The 21165-nt window shown below is 49.4% G+C and overlaps 1 protein-coding gene across 1 annotated transcript; it reads right to left on the bottom strand.

Annotated features, from left to right (window-relative positions):
• Positions 1-10065: 10065 nt before the first annotated feature.
• Positions 10066-17625, bottom strand: LOC142910279 (uncharacterized). The gene is made up of 5 exons (XM_076059976.1): positions 17534-17625; positions 16464-16614; positions 15050-15216; positions 13913-14164; positions 10066-10854 (listed from the first exon to the last, which is right to left on the bottom strand). Exons 2-5 carry the CDS (start codon positions 16559-16561, stop codon positions 10667-10669), a joined length of 705 nt encoding a protein of 234 aa, XP_075916091.1. The 5' UTR covers positions 16562-16614; positions 17534-17625; the 3' UTR covers positions 10066-10666.
• Positions 17626-21165: the final 3540 nt, after the last annotated feature.

Below are 21165 nucleotides of genomic sequence, written 5' to 3'. Positions count from 1 at the left end.
ATGAATAAATAAATGCGCCGTTTAAAAATAAATTTATGCAAACCAACACACCTGAAGACGACCGTTTAAGTTATGGTCGAAACGTCGTGAGAATGTTTTATTGTTTTATATATTTTATTATTTTGTTGTTTCCCTTCAACGTGACTTTACCGAAAAAACTAAGATTATAATTTTTTCAGTTAGCCGCTCTTGGGAGGGAAGTGACGTCATGCTACTTCCTGCTGTCGCGAGGTAACAGGAAGCTGCCGTGTGCGCGCTTGCACTGAAATCCGAGGTGAGAAATTCTCATCGTTGTGGTGGTGGTGGTCGTTGTGGTGGTTGTTGTTGTTGTTTACCAAGGTAGAGCCTCTCTCTCGTAGGGATGTCAGTTGAGTAGCAGCGAGCATGGGAATCGATGTCCAGGTTGGAACTTTACAACGCGGGGCCTAGCCACGCGGGGCCTTGCCTCCTGCCCTCGCCTGATTGCGTTTACTTTAATTATCTCGCTTAAGTTTAATTTGTCTTCACCCGGCTCGCCACTTTGTAACTTTGTTTTATTGTAAATATTCACGCAGTTTTTATTTTCTTTTGTTACCAGGCCAAGCCCGCTTGAGCTGCTATACCGCTCTTGTTATCAGAAGCGACCTGCCCACAACAACACAAGGTGAGGCTTTGTCAACGTGTGTGAATGTTTTGACTTAAAACTTTGGTGACTGCAGGAATTAATATTCTTGGTTCTTTCGGTGAAGTCACATAGATAGAAAATAAAATGAAAATAACAGATAATATTTTTTTATTTTTTTAAATGAAGCAAAAAACCCCACAACGTTTCTATGGCAACATTAATGTTGAAGATGCGAGGGTTTACAGGAATATTTATGACATTTGCCCTCTCATTGCGTGCCATGACAGTGCTGTTTGCACAGTCACACATAGTCACTGTAAGATGTTTTTCTTGGTCGTGTTTTTGTTTTTTTGCTTGTTGTGGTTGCACCCGATTCAAGAGCCGAATGGCTCACGGGACTATAACCAAAATAAATCAAACTGAAAATCAAAATACTGAAACCGCGTGATGAATTTGGGAAAGTTTTTCACTGCATCTCCAAATATATATAAAAGGCAAAGTTGTGATTTTGTGTGTTGTCTGTTCAAAATGTTTAGCGTACTTCGCGACATGCAACAAACTGGAAATTTGCCATGTGGGTACTTTCCAGACTGTACACCGTGCAAACATTATACAAATACACTTTTGTGTTTTTTAGGGGGGGAGGGGAGCTCAATAATGTATAGATTTTTTGGACGGCAAGTGAGCTGTGACGTCAAATCTGTCACGTGACCCTCGCATGTGGAAGAGGAACGCATTGTAGTGTAGCGGTTAGCGTTGTCTGTGTGTTTGTGTCTGTGTGTGTCTGTGTGTGTGTCTGTGTGTGTGTGTCTGTGTGTGTGTATCTGTGTGTGTCTGTGTGTCTCTGTGTGTGTGTGTCTGTGTGTGTGTGTGTGTCTGTGTGTGTCTGTATCTGTGTGTGTGTATGTGTGTCTGTGTGTGTGTGTCTGTGTGTGTCTGAGTGTCTGTGTGTGTATCTGTGTGTGTGTGTGGAAGAGTAACTCATTGTAGTGTAGCGGTTAGCGCTACGCTGCGCTACGAACCCGGCGACCCGAGTTCGATTCCCGCTCACGGCCACCACCGGTGACGATTACTTGAACCGCTTCTGGGCCTCCCCTAGGTCGACTCAGCCTCAAACGAGTAACTGCTGTGGTGTGAACATCGCCACTGGGGAGACAAAGGCGGCCGGACGTGGTGGATCCAAGTCCCGGGCGAAGCCGGGTAGTACAGCTAGTCATGAATACATGAATGAATATAGACGTGTAAGTCACGTGTGACTGTATATATTCATTCCTCCATGGCTCGATACTGACGTGTAGATGGTGTGGATATTCTTATTTTCTGTCTGCAGCTGACGCTGGTCTGATGGAGCAAAGGCAGTCAGCACAGCAGCTCGGTACGACAAGTCAACATTGCGACCGGCGTGCATACAGCACGGATCGGACAGGAAATTTGACACAGCACCAGAGAACTCGCAAAGGAGAGAAACCCTTCAAGTGCACTGTGTGTGACAAGGCATTTGCATGGCCATCAGTTCTTGAGACCCACCAGAGAACACACACAGGAGAGAAACCCTTCAAGTGCAGTGTGTGTGGGAAGACATTTTCAGATTCATCTGCTCTTAAAAAACACCAGAGAATACACACGGGAGAGAAACCTTTCAAGTGCAGTGTGTGTGGGATGGCATTTTCACGGTCATCTGCTGTTAAAACACACCAGAGAACACACACGGGAGAGAAACCTTTCAAGTGCAGTGTGTGTGGGAAGACATTTTCATATTCATTTGCTCTTAAAACACACCAGAGAACACACACGGGAGAGAAACCCTTCAGGTGCAGTGTGTGTGGGAAGACATTTTCAGATTCATCTGCTCTTAAAAAACACCAGAGAACACACACGGGAGAGAAACCTTTCAAGTGCAGTGTGTGTGGGAAGACATTTTCATATTCATTTGCTCTTAAAACACACCAGAGAACACACACGGGAGAGAAACCCTTCAGGTGCAGTGTGTGTGGGAAGGCATTTCCAGATTCATTTAATCTTCAAAGGCACCAGAGAACACACACGGGAGAGAAACCCTTCAAGTGCAGTGTGTGTGTCAAGGCATTTTCACAGTCATCTGCTCTTAAAAAACACCAGAGAACACACACGGGAGAGAAACCCTTCAGGTGCAGTGTGTGTGGGAAGGCATTTTCACGGTCATCTGCTCTTAAAACACACCAGAGAACACACACGGGAGAGAAACCCTTCAAGTGCAGTGTGTGTGGGAAGACATTTTCAGATTCATCTACTCTTAAAAACACCAGAGAACACACACAGGAGAGAAACCCTTCAGGTGCAGTGTGTGTGGGATGGCATTTTCACGGTCATCTGCTTTTAAAACACACCAGAGAACACACACGGGAGAGAAACCCTTCAGGTGCAGTGTGTGTGGGAAGGCATTTCCAGATTCATTTAATCTTCAAAGGCACCAGAGAACACACACGGGAGAGAAACCCTTCAAGTGCAGTGTGTGTGTGAAGGCATTTTCACAGTCATCTGCTCTTAAAAAACACCAGAGAACACACACGGGAGAGAAACCCTTCAGGTGCAGTGTGTGTGGGAAGGCATTTTCACGGTCATCTGCTCTTAAAACACACCAGAGAACACACACGGGAGAGAAACCCTTCAAGTGCAGTGTGTGTGGGAAGACATTTTCAGATTCATCTATTCTTAAAAAACACCAGAGAACACACACGGGAGAGAAACCCTTCAGGTGCAGTGTGTGTGGGATGGCATTTTCACGGTCATCTGCTCCTAAAACACACCAGAGAACACACACGGGAGAGAAACCCTACAGGTGCAGTGTGTGTGGGAAGACATTTTCAGATTCATCTGCTCTTAAAAAACACCACAGAACACACACGGGAGAGAAACCCTTCAAGTGCAGTGTGTGTGGGAAGGCATTTCCAGATTCATATCATATTAAAACACACCAGAGAATGCACGCAGGAGAGAAACCCTTCAAGTGCAGTGTGTGCGGGAAGGCATTTGCACATTCATCAAATCTTCAAGTACACCAGAGTACACACATGGGAGAGAAACCCTTCAAGTGCAGTGTGTGCGGGAAGTCATTTGCACATTCATCAAATCTTCAAGTATACCAGAGAACACAGAAGCATCAGAAGATCCACAAGGAGTGTAGTCTGAAATCAGCTTGTGAAAGTCAAAGTGCCACCATGAGCCCATCCCTCATGAAACACGAACCAGAAGAAAATCCCAGCTTGGACACTTTTAAAGTTATCGAGGTGAAATATGAAGAAGTGATGGTGAAGAGGGAAGAAGTGATGAGCGAAGAAGTGAAGGTGAAATGTGAAGAAGTGATGGTGAAGAGGGAAGAAGTGAAGGTAAAATGTGAAGATGAAGATTCAACTCCAAAATGGGACCTTCATATCGATGGAGGCAACGTGAAGCAGGAGGAGAATTCTGACTGTGAGGCAGAGCGAGGCAACTCCCAGCAGTTTGTGGCAGTGGAGGTGTGGGTGGACTTCCTAGACAATACAAAGTCAAGTGGAGACCCGGTAGATGTGTAAGCCAGAGACGATGTTGCTACAATAGGTGCACCTTTGTCACAGGCCTTTAATGACAAGAACGTGAAGTTGAACACTCAGCTCCTAGGTTCAACCTGCAGAGTAAGAACGGCCAGTCTTTGTGGACCTGTGGGTTGGGTCAATCTCTGACCAGGAGCGAGAGCCAATAAGCTCCCAAGCATTCACGATGTTCTCATGATAATTGCTTTTACGCGGTGCTCGCTTAATCGCCTCGGCATCTCGGAGTTTCGTATCTCGTCTGAGACGCTCGAAGAGCATCCCCAAATAGCAGCTGCCCCTGTGTGGCACCGGGTGGTGGCCCTGCACCGGCCTGCATGTGGACAAGAGCCTGTCAGTAGGGGGCAATGATTGATGCGTCATCTAGGTTGTGTAGTTTGTCGGCAATCTTGATTCGAAGCTTTCGTGACTGCAGGAATCCATACTCTCTCGTTATTTCGGTAAAGTCATCACGTGGGTAGAAACATAACAGATAACGGCGTTTAGATCACAACACAAGCAATCGTCATCAGGTGGGACAACCACAGCAAGAAGAAGACGCTGAAGTAGGCGCCTACTTCAGCAGTTTTGTCTTCTTGCTGCTGTGGTTGTCCCACCTGATGACGATTGCTTGTGTTACGATCTAAACTCCGTGATCTATTATTTGTAGCTAATGTTTAGAATTTGCTACATTTTGACCCAGACGCCAGCATGCAATGGCCTACTCGTTTTGAATGACACTGCAATAGTTTGTTGTACATACACTGTTAAGCAGGAGTTGCGTATTTTTAAAATAGCTTCTTGTTAATACGATGTAACCTGATGCAGTATATTTCACTGCAGTAATTCAATTTTGTTAATATGCCTGTCAATAATTACGAATGAATACTTGTCTGTGCGTATTTTAAATGTTATTCTTTTATAAGGTGATGTTGATATCGAAAACTGACACATAGCTGGCATGCCATAAATAGGAAATTAACTCTGCTTATTCGAATCAATGTATTCATATATGTTGATAAACTGTTTCAAGCAGATTTTGTCTCTTAACGGCGACTACAGGGACCACGTGATTGTTTAAAAATGTCTTTGATTATAACTATAATTGCCTACAATTCGTCATGTGTAGCTTATTTAGACTACAATTTATTCACTACCCAAAATGTATTTACTTGAAAACATAGAGCTGATATTTGTAAGCAGTCTTTTTTATTTATACGTTTGAAAAAATATATTTGCACAAATTGAACTTGTTCAGATACAAGGTGAATTCACAAGGCTTTGTAAAAAATCCAATATTTCAGAATTTTGCCTTAACGGAGAATATTTTAAAAAATGTTGGTAACAATAAAGATTCAGAAATATATATTGTGCCGTGTCTACAATTTTATTGTAAAGTGGAATTGGTAAAAAAAAAATGTATTTGTACACGTATAGGCGTTGTGGTCCATAAGTCTGGTGACACAGAGGAATTGTGGTCCATAAGTCTGGTGACACAGAGGCATTGTGGTCCATAAGTCTGGTGACACACAAGTTTCATTTATTAGGTATAGCCCTGTGAGCCATGCGGCTCATAAGTCGGGTGCAACCGCAACAAACATAAATCTGGTGACACAGAGGCGTTGTGGTCCATAAGTCTGGTGACAGAGGCGTTGTGGTCCATAAGTCTGGTGACACAGAGACGTTGTGGTCCATAAGTCTGGTGACACAGAGGCGTTGTGGTCCATAAGTCTGGTGACACAGAGGCGTTGTGGTCCATAAGTCTGGTGACACAGAGGCGTTGTGGTCCATAAGTCTGGTGACACAGAGGCGTTGTGGTCCATAAGTCTGGTAACACAGAGGCGTTGAGGTCCATAAGTCTGGTGACAGAGGCGTTGTGGTCCATAATTCTATGGGCTGTGTTGAGTCTATGGCAGTGTTGAGTCCATGGGTAGTGCTGAATCTATGGGCAGTGTTGAGTCTATGGGCAATGTTGAGTCTATGGTAGTGTTGAGTCTATGGTAGTGTTGAGTCTGTGGGTGGTAGTGTTGAGTCTATGGGTGGTAGTGTTGAGTCTATGGTAGTGTTGTGTCTATGGTAGTGTTGAGTCTATGGGTGGTAGTGTTGTGTCTATGGTAGTGTTGAGTCTATGGGTAGTGTTGAGTCTATGGTAGTGTTGAGTCTATGGTAGTGTTGAGTCTATGGGTGGTAGTGTTGTGTCTATGGTAGTGTTGAGTCTACAGTGAGGGAAAAAAGTATTTGATCCCCTGCTGATTTTGTACGTTAGCCCCATGACAAAGAAATGATCAGTCTATAATTTTAATGGTAGGTTTATTTGAACAGTAAGAGACAGAATAACAACAAAATCCAGAAAAACGCTTCGCTACGTGGCCACGAGTGACGGTGAAATATGAAGAAGGGGCGACCCTGAAGCGTGAAGGTCAGGAATCTTCTCCGGGTGCTCCTCCTCCCACGTTTGCAGGCGCCTATCACCGTCATCACAGCATCCCAATGGCAGTATTCTCGACACGAATATCTCGAGACTCAAGGAGGCTATTCTGGACAAATTCATTCGCGGTATTCTTATTATTGTAATCCTCATGTGTGTATGTTGAACTTCTTTCGCACAGTACGTAGCAAACCTTGCTATACATCCTAAATAGAAGAGTCATCCTATGCAGAGGCCGGTGCCTGCCAATAAATGTATAATTTCCACCCTCAAGCTCAGATGAGAGCCGTCAAATGTATATTTGACAATGGTGACACTTTGATTTGTGTTTCTGGATAAGGTTAACATATAGGTTGCATTTTGCATTCAAACAGATGATTATACAGGAATACAGCTTCTGACCTTCAAGTGTGCATAACGTTCATTTTATTTAAGCCGAGATGCCATTCATTAATGTGAATGGAAATAAGCTCAAATATATGTTTTATGAAAGTATACCACATTGATGAAATGTATGGTGTGCATTATTGAAGGTCTGTGAACTTTCTAACAGTTTTCCCAGGAAGTGAAGAAACTTGTCAAGCATTTCTAAAACACTTTATATAAACAAGGTTAATGTTTTAATGGTATCTGTGAAAGCAGAGGATGGAGCTCTTTTTTCATCAGCAGAGTACGGTGCCCACACTCCTCTTACACAGCAACTCTTTGAGTTATGGATCACGCAGAGATCGTAAAACTCTGCACGCCCGACTTGCAGGGCAGCACTGTGGTGTCTGTAAGAGCATTCATTTTGATCTATGCACGTAGTCTTCAGTCTCGGTGGTGCTTTCCTGGGTAAATATTCTAATGAAATATGGTTGATGAACGTTAGCAACTGCTCAATCTGATGTGTGTGTATATTTACATTTCTGCTCTAATTTGATACGTGAGAAGGGGAGATCCATTTTTCACTTAATGGGAACCAGTCTTCCCGAAAAAAGACTGCAGTATAGTGGTTGTACAAATATACTTACAGCTTTGTTGAACAGCACCACTCACCTTCATTACAGTGGAGATAACCCATGTATATCAGTTCACCAACATTGATCTGTTGTTCACACATTACTAAGGTTGTGGTTATGGTGGTGGAAACAGAAAAATGCATTTGTGGGGGCTACCGTCCCCCGCCATCACCGAATTGTCGGGGCCGTTGGCCCCCGACTCCCCCGTTAAATTCATACCACTACCACAACTGCAACACCCGTTGTATGATTATGCCCGTGGGTACCCGTGTACCTCACGGCGCAGCTCTACTCACGCAGTAACCACCGCCAGCAGCATCGCGTGCTTGAATTGTGTAATCTTGTTTCATTTACCTTCGCAGCCGGTCGGAAGCAACTAATTAGGCCACGCTGCGCAATTCCCGCTCACCAATTGATCTCTACACGCTACACGCGCGGCGCGTGCCGTGAGCGCCGCTGCTCCTGCACGTCCCCGTACTGGCGCGGGCGAAGTGCAACCAGTACCACACAATGCAGAGGCTCACCACACCACGCACGAGTGCATTTAATGATCGAAGGACCCGTACTTTAATTCCCAGGGCGATAGCACGTTGCTGCTGCCCCGGCATGCGCGTCAAGCCCCGAGTGGACTCACCCGTGCGAGCGTAAACACATGGGTAAAATTACTCACTCACGCGCAAACAAAAGAATCACCGCGGGCAGACTCGCCACACCACACACACACCGCCCCTCCGTACTCACAGAAACAACACAATACGGTTTATACCCTACGGACGGTTTATTCCCCACGAATAAACGAACTAGACTGTGCGTGTCAGTACGGACCAGCAGGACAGGTCTAACCTATCTCGCTACTGCCTGATACTTAATCGACCTGTCTGCCCTCTATTTTCTCTCCCCGTGCTTCCCCAAAGCGTCCCTTTTTATCCTCCTTTCAAAGCCCTCGCACCGCCCATCCGCGGTGCATCACGGGTCAGGCCGTTAATCTGCGGTGCATCATGGGTAGGGCCGTTAATCCGCGGTGCATCATGGGTAGGGCCGTTAATTCGCGGTGCATCATAGGTAGGGCCGTTAATCCACGGTGCATCATGGGTAGAGACGCTAACCCGCGGTGCACCATGGGTAGAGACGCTTAACCCGCGCTGCCCCGCTCCCCACCTGTCTGCTGGTCCGCGTGTGTCCTAGGCATCTCCTCACTGCAGTTCTCAGCGAGTTCTCCGTGGTAGGTGAGTGAGTGGGTAGGTGAGTGAGTGGGTAGGTAGGTGAGTGGGTGGGTAGATGAATGGGTGGGTAGGTGAGTGAGTGGGCGAATGACTGGATGGGTAGATGAGTGGGTGGGTTGGTAGGTGAGTAGGTGGGTAGGTGAGTGGGTGGGTAGGTGAGTGGGTGGGTAGGTGAGTGAGTGGGCGAATGACTGGATGGGTAGATGAGTGGGTGGGTGGGTAGGTGAGTGGGCGAATGACTGAATGAGTAGATGAGTGGCTGGGTAGGTGAGTGGGTAAGTGAGTGAAAGGGTGGGTGAATCGGTTGGTGGGTGAGTGGGAGGGTGGGTGTGGATGTGTACTGTGATGCATCTGCCAATTGTCTCAAGTCAGTCAACCCATGGCATCTGGGTCTGTCCCGTGACCTGTCAGCGAACTTGGCCTAAGCTCCGTGGTGATCTCACGGGTGGTCGGGGCATTTAAACTGGAGCATGATGTGTTTATTTTGCTCCCCATAGAATGTGGAGATTTTACGTGGTAACAACTTCTTTAAACACCACCGAGGCGTCGTTAAGCGTCTCTTTCAAACCGTGATAGTTTGCGAACGGTAGTTTCCCTTATCTCCAGATATATAAAAGGCAAAGTTGTGATTATGTGTGTCTGTTCAAAATGTTTAGCGTACTTCCCGACATGCAACAAACTTTAAATTTGCCATGTGGGTACTTTCCAGACTGTACACTGTGCAAACATTATAAAAATACACTTTTAGCTTCTATTTTAGGGGGGGGGGGAAACTCAATAATGCATTTATTTTCTGCACGGCAAGTGAGCTGTGACATCAAATCTGTCACGTGACCCGCGCACGTGGAAGCGTAACGCATTGTAGTGTAGCGGTTAGCGTTGTCTGTGTGTGTCTGTGTGTGTGTCTGTGTGTGTCTGTGTGTGTGTCTGTGTGTGTGTGTGTCTGTGTGTGTGTCTGTGTGTGTCTGTGTGTGTGTCTGTGTGTCTGTGTGTGGCTGTGTGTGTGTCTGTGTGTGTCTGTGTGTGGGGGGGGGAGCGGTAGTGTAGTGGTTAGCGCTACGCTGCGCTACGAACCCGGCGACCCGAGTTCGATTCCCGCTCACGGCCACCACCGGTGACGATTATTTCAACCGGTCCTGGGCCTCCCCTAGGTCGACTCTGCCTCAAACGTGTAAATGTTGTGGTGTGAACATCGGGAGACAAAGGTGGCCGGACGTGGTGAATCCAAGTCCCGGGTGAAGCCGGGTAGTTAAAGCTCGTGCTGTTATATTCACAATCAGATGTTTTTATTTCGACTCGAGGAAAATCGGTGAAATCGGAAGCCAACGATAGGCCCCAGTTGTGGGCCCTTCTGAACCTGGTAACAAAATAATATTCTTAATCAGTGATGTCCTCACCTAAGCGTGTGAGACGAGACGGACGCACAAGACTCTAGTCTCCCGTTGCTGTACATCACTCACAGAGCACCACAGCGCCCCCCCCCCCCCCCCCACCAGATCCACAACAGCGTTCGCCCCGCAAGACTAAGGCAGCTTCTCCCTGCCTCAGCTGGACCATCAACAACGGCAACATTTGTGTCAACAACAGCAGCAACAGCTAACTTGGCGCCTTTATCATTACGTCTTCAGCACGGCAGCAGCAGCAGCATGGAACAACTTCAGGGCATGACTCAGTCGCAACTCGCGTTTAAAATCGTCACGCAAGACGGCTCTCCGCGAGACGTCGCGGGCACACGGCGCGTCACTTTTCTCCCCCAATAAAACTCGGACAACGTGAATGCGTGGAAACGAGAAACGATGTCGGAACGCAACGGGGCATCGCAAATCGTAAAGATTTTTGCGAGAGCGAGAAAGAAAAGCTTCCTTCTAGACGTCGCCGCCGCGCGCCAACGACGGCACCAGCGTGAGCAGAAGCGCCGTGGCCCAAGCGGCACCGGGGCAGCAAGACGCCTTGCTGGTGGCAGACGCCCGCCCCGCTGACGTCGTCGCCGCCGCTGACGTCGTCGCTGATGACGTCGTCGCCGCTGATGACGTCGCTGATGATGTCGTTGCCGCTGCAAAGGGGCAAGCGGAGAAACGAGACGTCAGTCGCCATCGCTATGATGAGAGCAATGTACGAGTACCGGGGGGCCTCTTACAACCCTCCGCCTCCTCCTCCATCTCCACCACCACCAACACCACCAACATCACCACCAACACCACCACCAACACCACCACCAACACCACCACCAACACCACCAACACCACCACCAACACCACCAACACCACCACCACCAACACCACCAACACCACTAACACCACCAACACCACTAACACCAACACCACCACCACCAACACCACCAACATCACCATCACCAACACCACCACCAACACCACTAACACCACCACCACCAACACCACCAACACCACCGCCACCATCTCCACCACCACCAACACCACCACCTCCTAGGAGATGGAAGATTTGTTGGAGGTTGTTGGTAGTTGAGACTGAAACCTCTTCCTCACTTGTTCACTCTGCCACTCACCCAATCATTCAGAGAGACGATCCATAACACTACGTTTAAAACTATTTGGTAAATTAAAACGCCGACTGTCACATCATCGACGTTGGGTGCCCGATTGTAACTCCTCTGCGGTGAGCGGTGGACCACCACCAACACCCGAGTGTCAACAACGCTCTTTGCCAAAACAGCAAACCCCTGCCTAGAGTTGCGATGCTGAGAATCTTTTTTATTTTCAAAGCGTTCTTTTATCTCCGTTTGACCGGAACTTTGTTGACTGCCCTCGATGTGTGCACCTCCGTGAGTCTATGGGAGCCTTTAACATTGAAGTCTATGGGAGCCTTTAACAGTGAAGTCTATGGGAGCCTTTAACAGTGAAGTCTATGGGAGCCTTTAACAGTGAAGTCTATGGGAGCCTTTAACAGTGAAGTCTATGGGAGCCTTTAACAGTGAAGTCTATGGGAGCCTTTAACAGTGAAGTCTATGGGAGCCTTTAACAGTGAAGTCTATGGGAGCCTTTAACAGTGAAGTCTATGGGAGCCTTTAACATTGAAGTCTATGGGAGCCTTTAACATTGAAGTCTATGGGAGCCTTTAACAGTGAAGTCTATGGGAGCCTTTAACAGTGAAGTCTATGGCAGCCTTTAACATTGAAGTCTATGGGAGCCTTTAACATTGAAGTCTATGGGAGCCTTTAACATTGAAGTCTATGGGAGCCTTTAACATTGAAGTCTAAGGGAGCCTTTAACAGTGAAGTCTATGGGAGCCTTTAACAGTGAAGTCTATGGGAGCCTTTAACAGTGAAGTCTATGGGAGCCTTTAACAGTGAAGTCTATGGGAGCCTTTAACAGTGAAGTCTATGGGAGCCTTTAACAGTGAAGTCTATGGGAGCCTTTAACATTGAAGTCTATGGAAGCCTTTAACATTGAAGTCTATGGGAGCCTTTAACATTGAAGTCTATGGGAGCCTTTAACATTGAAGTCTGTGGGAGCCTTTAACATTGAAGTCTGTGGGAGCCTTTAACATTGAAGTCTGTGGGAGCCTTTAACATTGAAGTCTGTGGGAGCCTTTAACATTGAAGTCTGTGGGAGCCTTTAACACTGAAGTCTGTGGGAGCCTTTAACATTGAAGTCTGTGGGAGCCTTTAACAGTGAAGTCTATGGGAGCCTTTAACAGTGAAGTCTATGGGAGCCTTTAACAGTGAAGTCTATGGGAGCCTTTAACAGTGAAGTCTATGGGAGCCTTTAACAGTGAAGTCTATGGGAGCCTTTAACAGTGAAGTCTATGGGAGCCTTTAACAGTGAAGTCTATGGGAGCCTTTAACAGTGAAGTCTATGGGAGCCTTTAACATTGAAGTCTATGGAAGCCTTTAACATTGAAGTCTATGGGAGCCTTTAACATTGAAGTCTATGGGAGCCTTTAACATTGAAGTCTATGGGAGCCTTTAACATTGAAGTCTATGGGAGCCTTTAACATTGAAGTCTGTGGGAGCCTTTAACATTGAAGTCTGTGGGAGCCTTTAACATTGAAGTCTGTGGGAGCCTTTAACATTGAAGTCTGTGGGAGCCTTTAACATTGAAGTCTATCGGAGCCTTTAACATTGAAGTCTATCGGAGCCTTTAACATTGAAGTCTATCGGAGCCTTTAACATTGAAGTCTATCGGAGCCTTTAACATTGAAGTCTATGGGAGCCTTTAACATTGAAGTCTATGGGAGCCTTTAACATTGAAGTCTGTGGGAGCCTTTAAAATTGATGTCTGTGGGAGCCTTTAACATTGAAGTCTGTGGGAGCCTTTAACAGTGAAGTCTATGGGAGCCTTTAACATTGAAGTCTATGGGAGCCTTTAACATTGAAGTCTATGGGAGCCTTTAACATTGAAGTCTATGGGAGCCTTTAACATTGAAGTCTATGGGAGCCTTTAACATTGAAGTCTGTGGGAGCCTTTAACATTGAAGTCTGTGGGAGCCTTTAACATTGAAGTCTGTGGGAGCCTTTAACATTGAAGTCTGTGGGATCCTTTAACATTGAAGTCTGTGGGAGCCTTTAACATTGAAGTCTGTGGGAGCCTTTAACATTGAAGTCTATGGGAGCCTGTAACATTGAAGACTATGGGAGCCTTTAACATTGAAGTCTATCGGAGCCTTTAACATTGAAGTCTATGGGAGCCTTTAACATTGAAGTCTATGGGAGCCTTTAACATTGAAGTCTGTGGGAGCCTTTAACATTGAAGTCTGTGGGAGCCTTTAACATTGAAGTCTGTGGGAGCCTTTAACAGTGAAGTCTATGGGAGCCTTTAACAGTGAAGTCTATGGGAGCCTTTAACAGTGAAGTCTATGGGAGCCTTTAACAGTGAAGTCTATGGGAGCCTTTAACAGTGAAGTCTATGGGAGCCTTTAACATTGAAGTCTATGGGAGCCTTTAACATTGAATCCAAGCATGAATGGAGCAAGCACTTGGGAACCCGAGCAGCCAATGGAGATTCACGGGGTGGCCAGAAACCCAGTTTTTTTAAAACCCAGGACTTTCCGCGCCGCCGACCTCATTGGGCTGACCACGGCCATTTGCATCGTCAGGGTGGACAGACGATCCAAGCCGCCGCCCTCCCGCGTACCTGGCGAGGTAGCTAACAGCTCGTCGTCGTCATCCTCGCCATCGTCAGCACCGCCGTCACGGCCGCTACCGGCGTTGGGGGCCGATGGCGAGGACGTAGAGGCCTCCTTGCCATCGTCCTGGCCCTCCTCCTCGTCCTCCTCGTCCTCCTCCTCGTCCTCCTTGTCCTCGTCCTCCTCCTCGTCCTCCTCCTCGTCCTCCTCCTCGTCCCCCTCCTCCTCCTCCTCGTCCTCCTCCTCACCGTCCGACGCCACTGTGGGGGTGGTTGTGGGGGTGATGGTGGTGGTAGTTAATGGTGGTGGTGGTGGCGGCGGCGGGTGTAGCGGTCTACGCCGCGCTACGCCGCGCTACGAACCCGGCCGAACCCAAGTTCGATTCCCGCTCACGGCCACCAACACGCGGTGATGATTATCTGAACCCGTCTTGGGTCTCCCCTAGGTCGACTCGGCCTCAAACGAGCACCCGGCGCGGTGTGTGGCGAACATCGCCAGCACCGGGGAGACAAAGGCGGTCGGGCGTGGCGCTGGCCACCCACCCCCTCGTGCGCCGTGCCGGCCTTCACAGGTGCTACTTGCTAACAGCGCTTGCCCCTGCGGCCTGTTGAGGCTACACCAGACGTGGGCAATGTACGGCCCCCGGGCCTTCTAGGGCCCGTTGGGCTTTTTAATCTGGCCCGCCGAACTTGTCCAAATATTATTATTATTAAATTAAATTTTACCTTTCTCCTGTAATGCCCCCATTTCCCCATTAGACGGCGCTGTTTTCACGATGTTTGATCAGTCACGTTACGACATGTTTTTGTATTGTTCAGATTCGTGCAATTTGTTAAATTGCCTTGCAAATAAATGCTTTGCTACCTGTTAAAGGCCAAATCCTTTCACGTAATGATTTTTAACACGCCATTTATATTTAGTTCACACAAACACTCCATCCATCTGTTCCTGGCCCGGCCCCTCTGTCAAATTTTAGAACGCACTGTGGCTCGCGAGTCAAAACATTTGCCTACCCCTGGGCTACACGGTGGGGGATCTTCGTCTTCGATGGCGGCGGTTGCGGTGCGGCAGCGGTTAACGGCTCGGCGCCGGATCGGAGAGGGATTCCGGCCGGCGGGTTTGTTGCCGGCGGCGACTTTGCTCACCTTCCACGGAGAGGTGCGCCCGCAGCTGGCCGGTGTTCAGGTTGTTGATGGCGAAGCAGGTGTAAGTGTCCGTGTCCTCACGCCGCAAGTCCACGATGTGAAGGGTGCCGTTCTCGAAGATCTGGAAGCGCTCGCCCTCAACATTCAAGCTCCGGTAGTTCCTGAACCTGGCGGTGCGCGGGAAGGCGTGGGGGAGGCAGGCGGGGAGCGTGAACCGTTGAGGTTTGATGGCGATGCCGTCGGGGGATTTGAGATCCGGGGTCGGCGGCTTCGGGAGACGCGGAGGCGAACGTCCCGGGGGACGTTGGAGCGGCGAGGTTCACGCGGCCCTCCGCCGCGTTGAGTGCCCCTCTCTCGCTCTCTCGCTCTGAGCCACGTCCGCGTGGCGGCCATCGACAGTCGCCGTACCCCGCCCCCGCCCGCGCGAAATTATAAATGTTAGCCTATGGGAGCCTTTAACATTGAAGCTTATGGGAGCCTTTAACATTGAAGTCTATGGGAGCCTTTAACATTGAAGTCTATGGGAGTCTTTAACATTGAAGTCTATGGGAGCCTTTAACATTGAAGTCTATGGGAGCCTTTAACATTGAAGTCTATGGGAGCCTTTAACATTGAAGTCTATGGGAGCCTTTAACATTGAAGTCTATGGGAGCCTTTAACATTGAAGTCTACGGGAGCCTTTAACATTGAAGTCTACGGGAGCCTTCAACATTGAAGTCTATGGGAGCCTTTAACATTGAAGTCTATGGGAGCCTTTAACATTGAAGTCTATGGGAGCCTTTAACATTGAAGTCTATGGGAGCCTTTAACATTAAAGTCTATGGGAGCCTTTAACATTGAAGTCTATGGGAGCCTTTAACATTGAAGTCTATGGGAGCCTTTATTATTGAAGTCTATGGGAGCCTTTAACATTGAAGTCTATGGGAGCCTTTAACATTGAAGTCTATGGGAGTGTTCTATGTTGAACTTCTTTCGCTCCGTACGTGGTCAGCCATGCAAACCCGCTGGCGGCATTCACAAAACAGACTCAGCTCCCGTGCCTCTGATTAGCACGGTTGGCCACGTAGGGTGCGAAAGAAGTTCAGGGCACGTACACATACAGAGAGACCCACGGACACCCAGGTCCACGGAGGCACAGATTAGCACGGTTGGCCACGTAGGGTGCGAAAGAAGTTCAGGGCACGTACAGCCCTCGCGACAGGGAGCGTCGAGGCGCGATGACGGTGTGCCGAACGAACGAGGAGCCTCTTCGTCGTCAGGGCCGTCGTTTGCGACATGGCCGGGTAGCTTCTGAAAAACAGCTGCACGGCTCGGTGGACATCAGGCGGTGAAATAAACAAAAAGTCTCCAGCGAGCGGAGAGCGAGAGGAGAGGCGGAGAGGGACGGACGCTCTGGCGCGGCGTTCGGTCTCACCATAGGATGGTGGCGGGCGGCCACGCCAACACCGAGCACTCCATGTACACCGCCTCTCCCTCTCTCGCCCTGTACATCCTGTCTGGCTCCGACAGCATCTGCGGGGCGCTGGCTGTGTGAGGCGGTCGTCGGGGGGCTGCCGCGTCCCCCCCTACGAGTCGTGGAGGGGGGGGGGGGGTCGTAGATGGCGATTCGCACAAAGGGGGTTTAAAAAAATATTTAAAAAATCGAGTTTCAGAACCCTCTCTCTCTCCCTCTCGCCTGCAAGGTTCTGCGGCTCGCAGTGGTGGTTTCTCGGGTTGGCTTCTCGTCACCGTGGCGGTCTCGTGGATTTCTTTCTCCGGGTCCTTCCGGGCGTCTCTCCGCGCGCGCCGCGCTCAGAATCGACGTCGCGCGTTTCAAAGCGTTTGGGCCGCGAAACGAAAAATGTCCGCTCGCGCTGACGATGGCGACGGCCCGGTCGCCGGTGAAAAAGCGCCACGTAGCTCGGTGTATTTCGCAGTTTTAGTTTTCCTAACGAGGGGACGCCAGCCCGGCCCCCCGGGAATCGACATGGGGGGGGTCACGCCGGGGTCGCGGGTCGTGAGCGACGACTCCGTTGTTGTCCACCCGGCGGTGGGAGTGAGCTCACCGCGGTGCTTCCCGTCTAGGCGGGTGGCACGCGGTGGGGTGAAGTGTGGGACACTTCAAGAGGTTTGGCTGGCGTGGCGGAGGAGTGGGGTCCAACGTGCCCTGCCTAGAGGGGAGCTCCCTACAGCCCTCTGTGCAGTGAAGGACCTCCTCCTTATCCTCCTCCCCCTCCTCCTCCTCGTCCTCCTCATCCTCCTCCTCCTCATCCTCCTCCCCCTCCTCCTCCTCCTCCTCCTCCTCCTCCCCCTCCTCCCCTCCTCCTCATCCTCCCCCTCCTCCTCCTCCTCCCCCTCCTCCTCCCCCTCCTCATCCTCCTCCTCCCTCCTCCTCCTATTCCTCCTTCCGCCAACAGGGTCACGAGCAAGTACTTGCAGTGCTGCACCTTAACAAACCGCGTACTCAACTGGGCCCTGTACGTGTGTGATGTCGCAACCGTGCACCTTTCCGTCGTGTGTCCGGAGATTTCTGCTATGCTGCATACACCTGATGTGAGCTTCTTTGGTACCGCACGTGGCCAGAGATGATAACCGCAGCTGTGGGCGAAAATACAGCAGAGTGTTAGTAGGGTGTCTGTGTGAGTAGTCTGTGGGTCTCTGTGTGAGTAGTGTGTGGGTCTCTGTGTGAGTAGTGTGTGGGTCTCTGTGTGAGTAGTCTGTGGGTCTACTGTGTGAGTAGTCTGTGGGTCTCTGTGTGAGTAGTGTGTGGGTCTCTCTGTGAGTAGTCTGTGGGTCTCTGTGCGAGTAGTGTGTGGGTCTCTCTGTGAGTAGTCTGTGGGTCTCTGTGTGAGTAGTGTGTGGGTCTCTGTGTGAGTAGTGTGTGGGTCTCTCTGTGTGAGTAGTGTGTGGGTCTCTCTGTGTGAGTAGTGTGTGGGTCTATCTGTGTGAGTAGTGTGTGGGTCTCTGTGTGAGTAGTGTGTGGGTCTCTGTGTGAGTAGTGTATGGGTCTTCCTGTGAGTAGTGTGTGGGTTTCTGTGTGAGTAGTGTATGGGTCTTCCTGTGAGTAGTGTGTGGGTCTCTCTGTGAGTAGTGTGTGGGTCTCTCTGTGAGTAGTGTGTGGGTCTCTCTGTTAGTAGTGCGTGGGTCTCTGTGTGAGTAGTGTGTGGGTCTCTCTGTTAGTAGTGTGTGGGTGTCTGTGTGAGTAGTGTGTGGGTTTCTGTGTGAGTAGTCTGTGGGTCTCTGTGTGAGTAGTCTGTGGGTCTCTGTGTGAGTAGTGTGTGGGTCTCTGTGTGAGTAGTGTGTGGGTCTCTCTGTGTGAGTAGTGTGTGGGTCTCTCTGTGTGAGTAGTGTGTGGGTCTATCTGTGTGAGTAGTGTGTGGGTCTCTGTGTGAGTAGTGTGTGGGTCTCTGTGTGAGTAGTGTATGGGTCTTCCTGTGAGTAGTGTGTGGGTCTCTGTGTGAGTAGTGTATGGGTCTTCCTGTGAGTAGTGTGTGGGTCTCTCTGTGAGTAGTGTGTGGGTCTCTCTGTGAGTAGTGTGTGGGTCTCTCTGTTAGTAGTGCGTGGGTCTCTGTGTGAGTAGTGTGTGGGTCTCTCTGTTAGTAGTGTGTGGGTGTCTGTGTGAGTAGTGTGTGGGTTTCTGTGTGAGTAGTCTGTGGGTCTCTGTGTGAGTAGTCTGTGGGTCTCTGTGTGAGTAGTGTGTGGGTCTCTGTGTGAGTAGTGTGTGGGTCTCTGTGTGAGTAGTGTGTGGGTCTCTGTGTGAGTAGTGTGTGGGTCTCTGTGTGAGTAGTGTGTGGGTCTCTCTGTGTGAGTAGTGTGTGGGTCTCTCTGTGTGAGCAGTGTGTGGGTCTCTGTGTGAGTAGTGTGTGGGTCTCTGTGTGAGTAGTGTCTGGGTCTCTGTGTGAGTAGTGTGTGGGTCTCTGTGTGAGTAGTGTGTGGGTCTCTGTGTGAGTAGTGTGTGGGTCTCTGTGTGAGTAGTGTGTGGGTCTCTCTGTGAGTAGTGTGTGGGTCTCTGTGTGAGTAGTGTGTGGGTCTCTGTGTGAGTAGTGTGTGGGTATATCTGTGAGTAGTGTGTGGGTCTCTGTGTGAGTAGTGTGTGGGTCTCTGTGTGAGTAGTGTGTAGGTCTCTGTGTGAGTAGTCTGTTGGTCTCTCTGTGAGTAGTGTGTGGGTCTCTGTGTGAGTAGTGTATGGGTCTTCCTGTGAGTAGTGTGTGGGTCTCTCTGTGAGTAGTGTGTGGGTCTCTCTGTGAGTAGTGTGTGGGTCTCTCTGTTAGTAGTGCGTGGGTCTCTGTGTGAGTAGTGTGTGGGTCTCTCTGTTAGTAGTGAGTGGGTGTCTGTGTGAGTAGTGTGTGGGTTTCTGTGTGAGTAGTCTGTGGGTCTCTGTGTGAGTAGTCTGTGGGTCTCTGTGTGAGTAGTGTGTGGGTCTCTGTGTGAGTAGTGTGTGGGTCTCTGTGTGAGTAGTGTGTGGGTCTCTGTGTGAGTAGTGTGTGGGTCTCTGTGTGAGTAGTGTGTGGGTCTCTCTGTGTGAGTAGTGTGTGGGTCTCTCTGTGTGAGCAGTGTGTGGGTCTCTGTGTGAGTAGTGTGTGGGTCTCTGTGTGAGTAGTGTCTGGGTCTCTGTGTGAGTAGTGTGTGGGTCTCTGTGTGAGTAGTGTGTGGGTCTCTGTGTGAGTAGTGTGTGGGTCTCTGTGTGAGTAGTGTGTGGGTCTCTCTGTGAGTAGTGTGTGGGTCTCTGTGTGAGTAGTGTGTGGGTCTCTGTGTGAGTAGTGTGTGGGTATATCTGTGAGTAGTGTGTGGGTCTCTGTGTGAGTAGTGCGTGGGTCTCTGTGTGAGTAGTGTGTGTGTCTCTGTGTGAGTAGTGTGTGGGTCTCTGTGTGAGTAGTGTGTGGGTCTCTGTGTGAGTAGTGTGTAGGTCTCTGTGTGAGTAGTCTGTTGGTCTCTCTGTGAGTAGTGTGTGGGTCTCTGTGTGAGTAGTGTGTGGGTCTCTGTGTGAGTAGTGTGTGGGTCTCTCTGTGAGTAGTGTGTGGGTCTCTGTGTGATTAGTGTGTGGGTTTCTGTGTGAGTAGTCTGTGGGTCTCTGTGTGAGTAGTCTGTGGGTCTCTGTGTGAGTAGTGTGTGGGTCTCTGTGTGAGTAGTGTGTGGGTCTCTGTGTGAGTAGTGTGTGGGTCTCTGTGTGAGTAGTGTGTGGGTCTCTGTGTGAGTAGTGTGTGGGTCTCTCTGTGTGAGTAGTGTGTGGGTCTCTCTGTGTGAGCAGTGTGTGGGTCTCTGTGTGAGTAGTGTGTGGGTCTCTGTGTGAGTAGTGTCTGGGTCTCTGTGTGAGTAGTGTGTGGGTCTCTGTGTGAGTAGTGTGTGGGTCTCTGTGTGAGTAGTGTGTGGGTCTCTGTGTGAGTAGTGTGTGGGTCTCTCTGTGAGTAGTGTGTGGGTCTCTGTGTGAGTAGTGTGTGGGTCTCTGTGTGAGTAGTGTGTGGGTATATCTGTGAGTAGTGTGTGGGTCTCTGTGTGAGTAGTGCGTGGGTCTCTGTGTGAGTAGTGTGTGTGTCTCTGTGTGAGTAGTGTGTGGGTCTCTGTGTGAGTAGTGTGTGGGTCTCTGTGTGAGTAGTGTGTAGGTCTCTGTGTGAGTAGTCTGTTGGTCTCTCTGTGAGTAGTGTGTGGGTCTCTGTGTGAGTAGTGTGTGGGTCTCTGTGTGAGTAGTGTGTGGGTCTCTCTGTGAGTAGTGTGTGGGTCTCTGTGTGAGTAGTGTGTGGGTCTCTGTGTGAGTAGTGTATGGGTCTTCCTGTGAGTAGTGTGTGGGTCTCTGTGTGAGTAGTGCGTGGGTCTCTGTGTGAGTAGTGTGTGGGTCTCTGTGTGAGTAGTGTGTGGGTCTCTGTGTGAGTAGTCTGTGGGTCTACTGTGTGACTAGTCTGTGGGTCTCTGTGTGAGTAGTGTGTGGGTCTCTCTGTGAGTAGTGTGTAGGTCTCTGTGTGAGTAGTCTGTTGGTCTCTCTGTGAGTAGTGTGTGGATCTCTGTGTGAGTAGTGTGTGGGTATCTCTGTGAGTAGTGTGTGGGTCTCTCTGTGAGTAGTGTGTGGGTTTCTGTGTGAGTAGTGTATGGGTCTTCCTGTGAGTAGTGTGTGGGTCTCTGTGTGAGTAGTCTGTGGGTCTCTG

The sequence above is a fragment of the Petromyzon marinus genome, unplaced genomic scaffold, assembly GCF_048934315.1.
Source record: "Petromyzon marinus isolate PM22_M1 ecotype Great Lakes invasive population unplaced genomic scaffold, UKy_Petmar_22M1.pri1.0 PM_G_Scaffold_14, whole genome shotgun sequence".
Classification (NCBI taxonomy): Eukaryota; Metazoa; Chordata; class Hyperoartia; order Petromyzontiformes; family Petromyzontidae; genus Petromyzon; species Petromyzon marinus.
This window is presented reverse-complemented; position numbering and strand designations above follow the sequence as displayed.

What these genes read in the sequence shown, in the direction of transcription:
- LOC142910279 (XM_076059976.1), bottom strand. Translation starts at nt 16,561, where the DNA reads ATGCTGTCGGAGCCAGACAGGATGTACAGGGCGAGAGAGGGAGAGGCG. An exon ending in GGCGCACCTCTCCGTGGAAG is followed by an intron (nt 14,165 to 15,049) that starts GTGAGCAAAGTC and finishes CCACCCCCACAG; the next exon opens with TGGCGTCGGACGGTGAGGAG. An exon ending in GCTGTTAGCTACCTCGCCAG is followed by an intron (nt 10,855 to 13,912) that starts GTACGCGGGAGG and finishes GCCCCTTTGCAG; the next exon opens with CGGCAACGACATCATCAGCG.